General features: G+C 40.0%; 2 protein-coding genes across 7 annotated transcripts; one reads left to right on the top strand and one right to left on the bottom strand.

Moving 5' to 3' along the window:
• The first annotated feature begins 36 nt into the window (after positions 1 to 36).
• Positions 37 to 7,143, top strand: atp6v1e1a (ATPase H+ transporting V1 subunit E1a). Of its 4 annotated transcripts, XR_007482370.2 has the most exons (10): positions 37 to 210; positions 412 to 477; positions 674 to 783; positions 1,369 to 1,435; positions 1,568 to 1,657; positions 1,983 to 2,051; positions 2,141 to 2,235; positions 2,366 to 2,453; positions 4,539 to 4,680; positions 5,407 to 7,143. XR_007482370.2 is itself a non-coding variant. In XM_049724245.2 (9 exons), the coding sequence occupies exons 1-9, from the start codon at positions 178 to 180 to the stop codon at positions 4,563 to 4,565; spliced, it is 645 nt and encodes a 214-aa protein (XP_049580202.1). In that variant the 5' UTR covers positions 37 to 177; the 3' UTR covers positions 4,566 to 7,143. The 4 variants fall into 4 exon arrangements, 3 of the variants coding, with proteins under 3 accessions (XP_049580202.1, XP_049580201.1, XP_049580203.1); XM_049724245.2 differs by having other exon boundaries at positions 4,539 to 7,143; XM_049724244.2 differs by lacking the exons at positions 4,539 to 4,680; positions 5,407 to 7,143 and adding an exon at positions 2,727 to 3,059 and having other exon boundaries at positions 38 to 210.
• slc25a18 (solute carrier family 25 member 18) lies at positions 3,935 to 10,503 on the bottom strand. 3 transcript variants are annotated; one of them, XM_049724243.1, is made up of 11 exons: positions 10,350 to 10,503; positions 9,255 to 9,579; positions 8,833 to 8,955; positions 7,977 to 8,032; positions 7,745 to 7,835; positions 7,052 to 7,100; positions 5,683 to 5,798; positions 5,375 to 5,558; positions 4,551 to 4,723; positions 4,167 to 4,242; positions 3,935 to 4,092 (listed from the first exon to the last, which is right to left on the bottom strand). In XM_049724243.1, the coding sequence occupies exons 2-10, from the start codon at positions 9,272 to 9,274 to the stop codon at positions 4,206 to 4,208; spliced, it is 849 nt and encodes a 282-aa protein (XP_049580200.1). In that variant the 5' UTR covers positions 9,275 to 9,579; positions 10,350 to 10,503; the 3' UTR covers positions 3,935 to 4,092; positions 4,167 to 4,205. The 3 variants fall into 3 exon arrangements, with proteins under 3 accessions (XP_049580200.1, XP_049580199.1, XP_068507254.1); XM_049724242.1 differs by lacking the exon at positions 7,052 to 7,100; XM_068651153.1 differs by lacking the exons at positions 9,255 to 9,579; positions 10,350 to 10,503 and having other exon boundaries at positions 8,833 to 8,926.
• Positions 10,504 to 11,439: the final 936 nt, after the last annotated feature.

The following is an 11,439-nucleotide window of genomic DNA, read 5'->3' as shown; positions in this document are numbered from 1 at the left end:
TGTTTTATTTTGAAACACAAAATCGGAACTCTTGTCATATCTTATTTTCGGCCAACTTGGCGTGTCGCGAGCGGAAGCACTAAGTTACACTGTAGTGCAAACGAGATCTCACAAGTTGCCGTCAAATCTCGTTTTATGAACTGTTTTGGGTAAACATTAATTTTACTAACAACAAAGATGGCCCTCACCGATGCGGACGTCCAAAAACAGGTAACTATCATAGTCAGATACCAAACTAACAGTAGCTAAAAGTTTGATGAACGGTAAAAACATTGAACTACCGTTAACGCTGCCAAATGATCGTGCTAAATGACGTTTCTCATTTTAAATTTGCCTTGAGAAAAAATCTTTTTAAAGTTCCACCAGTCGAGACTTTGAATCTGACAGGTCTTTGGATGTCTGTTGTGACAGATCAAGCACATGATGGCCTTCATTGAGCAAGAGGCCAATGAAAAGGTTGAAGAAATTGACGCCAGAGTAGGTGCCTCCCACGCACACACACACACACACACACACACACACACACACACACACACACACACACACACACACACACACACACACACACACACACACACACACACACACACACACACACACACACACACAATTAATACATTTGTATGTTTATGTACTGCTAAAATGACATTATTATTATGCTCTACGATTGCAGGCTGAGGAAGAGTTCAACATCGAAAAAGGTCGTTTGGTCCAAACGCAAAGGGTGAAAATAATGGAATACTATGAGAAAAAGGAAAAGCAGATTGAACAGCATAAAAAAATGTGAGTTTCTTTTAAGGGGGGGCGGTCTCAAGAACTGAAAACAACCCTGGTTTTGATTTTTTTGTCTAATTGGGCACATTTTGTATTCTCTGTTGTCTTTAAGTTATTCATCTAGATATCCCTTTTTTACATTGTCACTTTACCTGTTCAGGGTCACTTCACTTTAGCTGTTCAGGGTGACATGCAGGGAGCTGGAGCCAGTCCCCTCTGACATTTGGTGAAAGGTCGACCGCAGTCAACTGGTTGGCACTCCTGACTCTGTCCAATCTCATACCATTATAACTAAAGTTACTCATTTATATACAGACTACTCATGCTCTAATGTCAAATCGGGATTCATGTGAATCTAAGACATACTGCAGATTTGGCAACTTTCTATTATGGATTTCTCTCATATCCCATCCGAATAGCTTTTCAATTCTTAGCATGAGATCTTTTCCATGGGAAATTTGGATTATGATTAAACTTGACCTCTTCTAGACTTTTAAGATCAGAGCTGTCATTGATTACAGTGGTAAATGGTGAAGGTCTTGTCCTCTTCAGTGCGCTGAAGTAATCTGTGACGTTTCTTCCCACGAACCACAGCCAGATGTCCAACCTGATGAATCAAGCAAGACTGAAAGTGCTGAAGGCCCGTGATGACATGATAGCGGTAAGCGGTCATGCTGTTTCGCAAATATCACAATATTTAAATATCCTTTTGTCTTGCACCGAAAATCAATCAGTGTAATATTTCTTGGATTTCATTTGAAATGTTTCTATCCCACGCTTCAATGTGACACAGGACATGTTGTTCGAAGCTCGACAACAGCTTGCAGCGATTGCTCAGGATTCTGCCAGATACTCCACATTGTTAGAGGGTCTTGTGCTTCAGGTAAAAAAATTGGGTGGAGCAAAACAAAAATGAATTTGTTGTGTAGTTGAGATGCCACTCTCATTCTGAAGATTACAAACCATAATTTTGTTCATGGGCTCCTGCTGACAGGTTTCCCTTGATTGTATCTTGATCAGAACGTGCACAAGAGTATGATTGTCATGTCATCACACTGCTACAGACGTGCAGGCAAATTGAATTGCATAACTTTGTCGATTAAAGTGCCAATACATATGGCCTATAGATACAGGCATGGAAACATTGCAACAGTTCTTGCATTAGTAAACTGGGTGCCTTTTTTTGAGTTTATTCCTCTACTATGTAGGGTTTCTACCAACTGCTGGAAGAGAAAGTTATCATTCGGTGTCGACAGCAGGATGTGGAGATGGTTCAGGTGAGGTTGATCTGGGAAAAGTGCGAGGAAGGAAGGGGAGTCACAAATGTTTTTAGTAAGTGCTGCATGTGTTTGCGCTTTGTTGGTAGGCTGCTGTGAATAAGAGCATCCCCATCTTCAAAGAGAGTGTGAAAAAACACATTGTCGTCAAAATCGACATGGACCATTTTCTACCTTCAAGCATGTAAGAAAATTCTAAATAAATCATAGTTATTCTACATTTCAAATAATACACTTTCATTTTAAAATAGTGAATAAAATTTTCATTAATCTTGTTTTTAATTTTTGGGACACATGAATTATTGTTTTCACAGCTGTGGGGGAGTGGAGGTGTATAACGACAATGGCAAGATAAAAGTATCCAACACTTTGGAGAACAGACTAGAACTTCTAGCACAACAGGTAAAGACCGCCATGTATGTCAACATGGAAAACTTAAAAATAAATCACCAAGAGTGATTCTAAGATTTGGCCTGAAGAGGGCGCTCCACTCCACAAAATGCCAAAATAGCGGGTGGGGGCCCCTCAAGGCAGACTGGTTTAGAGTATTTCATTCACAAAGTAAAAAAAAAAATCGTTGCATGGTAGCATTCGATTATGTTGCTCTAATTATATTTATTATTCAAATAAATATTGGACTAGTAATGTGTGATTTATTGCTTTTCCTCCAAACAGATGATGCCTGAAATCAGAGTGTCCTTATTTGGAGCCAACCCCAACCGCAAATTCACAGATTAATAGCGCATGCGATGGGCGCAGCATTTACACACGTGTAGATCAACACTGTGTTGCATACTACTTGTGGCAACTAGTATATTTCCTCAAGTGCCTTATTTTTATAATGGAACAGATTTAAATTTGTCTCAGCCATTTGTGTGTAATTTCTTTGCTTCAAAAGAATTTAACAGTATTACAATGTATACAACTGTATACAACCAAACAAGAACATGTTTATTATAAGGGAACGCTTAACATTCAAGAGCCAAAGCGATAAATGAGTACAACAAAGACGTCTGTGTGTATCTTTATTTACAAGTTGTAAACAAACTTTACACGGAATTTTGCTATGCGAAAAATCTTGCCTAGTTATACAAACTACAGCATTGCATTTAAAATACTTTTTAAAAATAATTATTTAATTGTTTGTTTTGTTTTTTTACAAAATTAATACTGAACAGCACAAATCAGAAAATTCAAGACTTGTTTTTTATTTTAACAAAGAACAATAATAAGGCTTTCATTTTAATTTCCTTTTTTTTTTTTTAAATTGTTATAAGTAGGTGTTGGTCCCATTATTTAGGGTTTATTTTAAACCTTCTGTTCAGAAGGAAGTATCAGCATGGTTTAAGTGCAGTAGCCCAAGAGTGTGTAGCTTTTAGGCCGGAAGTGAACTGCGTGTGTATATTTTACGCTAATGCAGGGATTAAGTCATTACCATCAGATTAACAAAGGACCTACTGACAGGGAACATTTCCCAATCCAGGTACAGGGAATCCAAGGTTACAACTCAGGCCACACAGATTGAGTGGGAAGAAATCATAACAGGGCTAGTAAAGAAGATCCGATTTTTTAATCTGTGAGGTTGAGGATTATGCAATGAGACCATTTGAGATGATTTGGAACCAAGCAAATGGTTAGCAGCAGCCTGATTGACATGCAACTTTTTCTTAGCAACCGGACGATGATCTCTTTTAGGTGAAGGGATAACTCGGGACGTAAACTCAAAATGCCTTGCGGCACAGCACACAAGACCCTGTTGCCTGCACCTTGCAAGCCCAGATAACATAGAAGAGTGTGAGCCGCTGGGTCCACACGTACATTAGGACTTTCATGCGCGTACTCCAGATTGACTGCGCAAAATGAATTGTGCAGATACAACACGATCCACTGACAATTGTTTTATTCCATAAATCCTAATACTGCTTCCCCAACACCCAGAAAGTAGACACCTTGTGCAATGCCAAAAAGGGGGGCAATGACCAATGCGCGGCATGCTGCACCTTTCAGGAATGCTGAGGGTCCCTCTCGCCTCATTATGCGCCTACAAAAGATACATATGATCAATAATGGCGAGCAATACACTACAGAGTTAATATCCAATTGTAAAATATTTACCGTGTGCAGTCTACAATTCCTCTGTAGGTGTCCTCCCCTTCACCTTTTTGCAGTGTTTGCAGTCGAGTTTTTATCACTGTACGGTTGGCAAAATCAAAGACATGTTACTACTTCCAACTATCACTGTAGTACTGACACTAAAAATTGATTAGATTAAGTCAGCGTACCTAGTACAGCATCTGTCAAGATGTATTGATTTAGATAGTTGATTATGTACAGTGCTGTTACCATTTAAAATTGTCAATTGACCAGGATTGCATTTACTGTAAAATATCACTCTGTGATATAAAATCCAGATATGTCGATGTTTAATCTTATCTTCTATAATAGGCTGTTATGAGTTGAATCACTAACTCTCTTCTCTACAATCAGTTCTCCACTCACCATCCAGCGGTGTGACAGCCACAGCTGCCACTGAGCCTGCAGCGCATCCCGCCACAAAGGACTGCCAGAAAGGAGCCTTTGCCTGCACCTCTCCTGGACTTCCGTGTTTTTCCCTCCCCAGTGCATTCAGGTTGGCAAACAATGGGAAGTAGATCATTGAGAAAGGGACATCCCTAAAAAATATATTTTGGAAAGTGTTAGGGTTAAGTATAGCTCATGTACAAGAAGAATGGTGTGATAAAAGATATGTGGCCTTTCCCTTTGTAACATAGCAACCAGAGATAGCTGGAGAATCTATTGATCAGTGTTGATTAGAGGTGACAGGAAATGCTGTACAACAAACATTGTAGTCTAGTTACGTAATCCACAATGCACCAATCAGAATAATGAGGGTGTTGAATGGTGGTAGAAACAATTGACACATTTTTATGAGATCCATTGGGTATAAGTTCCTTCGCCCTTACATAATGAAATCAGAGCACAGACCTCCGCCAATTAAGGCCAACTCAGACATTTTAATGATTGTTTTAGTGCAGTCAAATGGGATGAGGCAATGTTTATTGCAGTGCCACATACAGGAAGCTTCTTTTTACTGCCGCCCCCTCAACCCCAATGGAAGTTGACTATAAGAGTCAAAAACTCTTGAATCCCCTGATGTGTACTTGTATCCAGAGCAACACTTTGTATGAGGTTTTCACCACACTTAAACTAGCTAACTTTGGGAGGAATTCCTTATTTATGCTAACTGTGATCACAAATAATCTGATTGAGTTAAATTGAGTTGATTTTGTTGGAGCATATAGTGGCCTGTGTGCGCGCAGAACCTCATTAAGGTGGCTCCCGCTCCCCTGTACAGGCCCGCAAGACCTCGGGTCCTCAGCAGCTCCATTGTGATGCTGGTGGCAGATGTCCGTAGGGCAGGACTGGGCCGGGGCGGCTGGGGTGCCACTAATGATGGAGCAGAACCAGGAGCAGTAGCCTGAGCTGGTGTGACTTTCCTCTGGGCAGCTGATCAGCAAAAAATCGTTTGTGAGCTTACATCCTCAACACGGTAAGTCATTTTGTTAGTGAAAAGAAATGTTTGCGTCTTATTGGCTATATTAGTTAGAATTCAACATGAAATAAATCTCACCTAGCCTCCCTGCATCTTGTAGTTGGATTTTGAGCATTTCCATGGGAGTCGTGACCACCACTTGACATGTCCCGGCCCCACACCCTGCCAGAACTTCCCCCCAAAGGGGCAAATGGCTAATGACAAAACAAGACAACAAACATTAACAAAACATTATTGTATTACAGGCATTTCTTATTATCATTATTGAATCACCGGGCCTCCCGGTACTTCCAGCCTTTTGAGATGCGCCTGGTGGAGTGACAATTTGGTGGCAGAAATACATTCTAAACTTAGGCCTATTCAGACCATGTGGCGCAGTTGATCTAATGCACGGCACAGAACTAGTATGCTGCCTTTAAAGGGAGTGAAGGAATGGGGTTGAAATACAAAAAGTCCTGCCTAGCTACAAAAACAGATATGCTCAAACCTCATTGAATAAAGTACATAAGCAGACAAGTATATTCACATATTAAATCAATAAAAGAAACATTTTAAGCATTTAATTATACCTACACACCAAATCAATAAAGAAAACATAACTAGACATTTTTGATAAGTGGTAATGAGAAAGGTTTTTATAACTTTATGGTCTGATATATATTTCTGAGCACTTTGAAATAACAAATGTTTTTTGATATATTGCCTGAATAGCTTAATGACCCTTAAGGAACTGTTTAATGCATGCCTGATGATTTTCTAAATCACGGACACTGCCAAAGTCGTCTAAAAATGTTCAGTACTTGATTGTATCTTATGTTTTGACTAATGCTAGACGCCAGTTTTCGATTACTACTGAACGTTCTGGACAGAGGGAAATAGTTTGCCTAACAAAGAAAAGATATGGTTGAAAGCATGATTAAACTAAGAATATGATGACGTAAGCAAGTACATGGAGTATCAAAAGAACAAAAACAAAAACATGGTAAGTACAAACTTTGCATAGTCAGGGAACATTAATAAATTGATGATGTCACAGCCAAAAGCTCACATAATTCCGTACAAAATGACAAAATTGAAAGAATGATGAATGGATGAGGTGCGACAGAGTATGTGCAAGAATGGAGGAGAATGTTTACAGGAAGGTCACTTGGAGATAAAACCAGCAGGTACCAGAGGGAGACAGCCAAGCCAAAGATGATCATCAAGGCTGAAAGACGGAAAGGAAAGCAACAGCCCCCACACATCGAATCGCCCATAATCAGCACCCAACCCAACGGAACCAGCTCTCACCGAACCAGCACCCACTCCCATGGAATCAGACTCTCCTGCGAACTTGCCCCACCCCAAAGACTCATCACCCATCAAACTCGGCCCACACTGGCATGTGCAACTGACTATAAGCTGACCAAAGAACCTTGAACGTTGCCCTTTCTGAATGGAGACTTACTGCTCTTGAGCATGGTCGCACGAAGGGCCCAGCACTGTATTGTACTTTCCTGAAAACAGAGATTTCTTAACAAGAATTGTGATTGAACTCAACCAACCTGTGTAAGTCTAATTTCTGCTTCAGTGTCTTAGCATTTTCCTAAATCTGAAGAAATCAAACGAGCACGCAATGAGTAAATTGGATAACAGGTGATTGGCAATGGCTTTTGCCGTGAGGCGCAGATAGCGCGCTCCCTAAATTGTGGACAAAATCCAACAGGAGGAAAGCAGTTGCTTTGATTGACTTTAAGTGTGACCACAGTATCGCAGCACTCCTTTTTCGTGCACATCCTACGCTTGTCTGCCAAATTACCACCATTCACACCAGTCACCAAAGTAGAGCACTAGGTGTTAAATGCAGGGCTTGCCATTGACACCTAGCAACCTGCCAAATATGGGTAAATTTCAACTCCAACAATTAGCCTATCTTTGTGTTTTTAATCAAAATTCATGCCATGAGTGGATGACAAAATCAATGATCAAAATTATCCTAAATGGTTAATTATTAGAAACATCTCAGAGCTATTGCTTGGTACACATTTGGATTATTTTAAGACAATTGCAAAACCACAACATTGTCCAAATATTTACACACTTCATGGAATCCTAGAAAGCAAACAAACTTAGTATTCAAATGGATGTTTTGAAAGCTTACCCATCTCTGGAGAGTTTTTGTCTAAAGGCATCGTTAGCTGCCAGTTTGATTGCTTTTTCCGGTGTGACAAGAGTGAGGTTGACTGCTGCGCCTGGTGGAGGTAAGCACGCTAATGAGAGACAAACACTTCCATCTTGCAAAAATATGATGAACTACCATGCTTTGAAATGTTACAATAAACAGTCAAACTTGTATATTTCTTTGTGTCAGGCATTAGTAAGGCAAAAAATACCTCTGTAGCATCCAAAATATCCTTCTGAGCGAATTGTCTTAGCCAGACAGTCCCACCTGATATGACCAAAGAGAAATAACATTGCCTCAGTTGGATTGTTAAAGCTCACTACTGTGGCCCTAATTTGGAGGTCAACTGCCATTTAAATATGCCCCAAAGGTCAAACTATACCACCAGAATGAGGGAAGTTACATCTGACTTGGCCAAATAATGAGACTTTTTTTTTGTCAAGCAGCTGCTAATATCACTTAGAATCTAAGTCTTAGATCGTAGTAAACAGCTAAAGATTTAGTATGTTGATTAAGGTTGAACTGGTAGCACACAATCCAACTTTTATTCTTGGGCCTTAAAAGGGAGTTAAGCCATTCTGGGTAGTTTTCCATCTCTGAGTCACTGTGGAAAACTGCGGTCTGGATCTTGTGCTTCTGAGCACAGGATAGTCACACCCACCATCACAAGGCTGCCCACCGCACAAAAAATTCAAGGTCTCATAAGGACGCTGACACATTTTTCCGCATTATGTATTTTTGCTTTTTGAACATATTCTACCACTAAAACAAATGTTTATAATAAGTGAGTCGAGTTACATAAAAACAAAACATGCATGCAGCTAGTTATGATCCTGATTTTCCATGGGACTTTCTCAAGCACAAAAAAAAAAAAAAAAACATGGGATGAGACAAACCATGAGACATTTATCTTTGCAAGTCTCCTCTCATTTAGATTCTTTGTGATCCATGTGACAATGCAGTTTGTTGTTTAGCCAAGTTGCTAATTTAATAGAGTGATGCAATGCAGTTATGTTGGAACAGGAAAAACTGATATTTGTTTGATTTGCTCTGGAAACCATACTCACATTCCTTTGTAAACCTGGGCGCCCTGTTGGTTCTGTAGGCGGGTTTTGGCCAGATCGATAGGAAATACACATGTCACACCAACCAGGCCTGCCACACCCCCATTAATCAGCTTAGCTGGGAGACTGCAAAGGGATCAACACACATTGGACACATGCATGGACACAGACATGTACTACATGCAGCTGTCAACACAAGCAACATGCATGGCTGAATAACTACTCAGATGTCTCACTGGTTGACTTTAAACAGTATCATGGAATCAACATGCTTAAAGGGAATGCAAATAAATAAAGTGGAAACAAATCCGTCTTTAGAGGATTAAAGTCAAACAGATTTCTAGTGTCAGACCAATTTATTCTGTAGTGTTTAGCCAGGTGACTGGAGTAACACCAGATGGAATGTTTGACAAAACAAAGATTACCTTATTTTGTTCTCCGTCATCCTGTTTGCGTTTGGGCTCTAGGCCCTCAACTCCCTTCGTTGTCCTCCGCCTACTTCCTCCTCTTCTTCCTCCTGCCTTCCACAATTTGGCACTGAGCTTCAAATGGTCGGCTCACCCTTCGTCTTTTCCACTAATGCAGTCTTTGAGTGTGTCACCAGTGGATTGCTCTTTTTCCTCCCACTGGTGGACGCCTTTTTTTCCCTGTTCTGGCCAAAACCAGCAATGGTGGATCTGTACCAAGGCCAGCCCCTCTGCTGTTTTTGCTCTCCCTCACCACATTGCACAAACTCTCCCCTTCTTCTGTCTTGAATAGAAAACACATACAGGAAAAGGGATCGTATGAGATCAAAATATTTATGGAACCATTCTTAAGACTAATAAAAAATATATACATAACAGTACTAAGACAAAAAACTGGGACTGCTCTCTCTAAACTTTCTTCTAACACAGAAAAAAAGTATTTTGATAAAGCACTGGAAACGAAATAAAAATACATGATCCTGTTGCCACACATAAGTATTTTTATGAATTATATATAAAGTAGGCCTAAAAGTGTAGAGGTTATATAACAGGATGAGTTTTGTAGGAAACTTTGCAAAACTTTATTTAAAACACTCATCCCCGACTTCCTCTTTACTCATCTCTCTAATTAATCTGACTTAATCTCCACCTTTACTCTGCCACTATTTTAGACACCATTAAGCATCATTATAGCTTTACTCTTACGACAGGAAACTATTTCTCAGGCGAGGATTAGGATAGCTTCATTATTCCTTTGTCACCCATCACAGCATATCTTTTTGCATTTTTTCATCTTTTCCCTCCACTCATTTGTTTTCATTGCCAAATGCCAGCCACATTCTGCACATGCTTTTCCCCGAGCCTTTCAGTGAAACTTTCTTTTAACCAGGCTCTATTCACAAACTCAGAGAGAAGTTACCCTGGCAAAACACAGAGGGCTGCCTCACCCCTAGACAACCTCTCTCTGCAAGACCCCGGGTACCCTTTATTTAGGATATTCTGGCAGAATTAAGTAATTTTCTTCCGTAACAGTGAGGAGATGAGGATCCTTACCTCTGCGGCCGCATCCCACAGGCTGGATCAAGCTGTCCGCTTTCCTCTCCCTTCAACCATGCGTGCATCAGTGGTAACCCTCCCAGAGTGAGCTGAGAGAGAGGCCAGTCGTTGCACAAACACGAGCATTGTCTCATTGACAAAGTAACTCCCTCTTGTGGTGACTGTGTGAGACACAGCCCCCAGCAATTGCATTAACACAACTGAACAATTGCATATAACGCAATTGACATATACTATACTCATGTACTTGTTGAGCCAACATAATCAACAAGATCACATCAACGGTTCACTTTTAATGTGTTTGTTGTGTAATAGGTGGTAAAAGCAAAGACAAAGATAGGGTTATCCATTCATTAGCACTTTTATTCATTGCGTTACGTAACACCCCAGTCTGAAACTAATCAACCAACAAAAATGTTTCCAGACATGTAGTACATGTATTGCTCGGGTACTCCAGTGCCAAAGATGGAGTACTGTGCTGACTGGTACGGAAGTATCTTAAAAATCGAATTTGCATAAACAAGGGTTCATTTGAGGACGTCGCCCACAAGAGCATGTGACTGCCACACAAATCACCACTATTCCCCCCTCCCTCACTAATCTATTGATTCCTGGTAATAAGGAAATGCATCTTTCAGTGTGTTTCTGTTCTTTCCCCTGTCTGATGTGCCGTATACTTCGAGTACCGCTCCTGAATTGTCATGTTTTCTCTTCACTTTGTTTTCAGGAAAGGGTTCCAGTCAAGATAAGACATGCGTATGCACTGATGACTCTGTTGTGCCAAGTTGCTATGGCCCAGAGTTCAGTTTTTCCAATCTAAACAAATTTTCCTGCACTAAAATATCTTATTACAACACTTACTTTAAATGAGTAAGGTTTAAAATAAATATTGGTTGGTCAGTTTCTCCATGGCAAAGTCATAGCATGTTTCCATTGATTTTTGATACATATAGTGTCGCCGAACAGCAAAAATATCTATCTATATAAATAATAATAATAAAATAATAATAATCATTATAATAATACAAACAGAGCAAAACCTTGTAAGTTTAGACCTATAAATGATATTGATGAAACCTTTGATGTT

This window comes from Syngnathus scovelli, chromosome 6 (assembly GCF_024217435.2).
Source record: "Syngnathus scovelli strain Florida chromosome 6, RoL_Ssco_1.2, whole genome shotgun sequence".
In the NCBI taxonomy this organism is placed as follows: Eukaryota; Metazoa; Chordata; class Actinopteri; order Syngnathiformes; family Syngnathidae; genus Syngnathus; species Syngnathus scovelli.
This window is presented reverse-complemented; position numbering and strand designations above follow the sequence as displayed.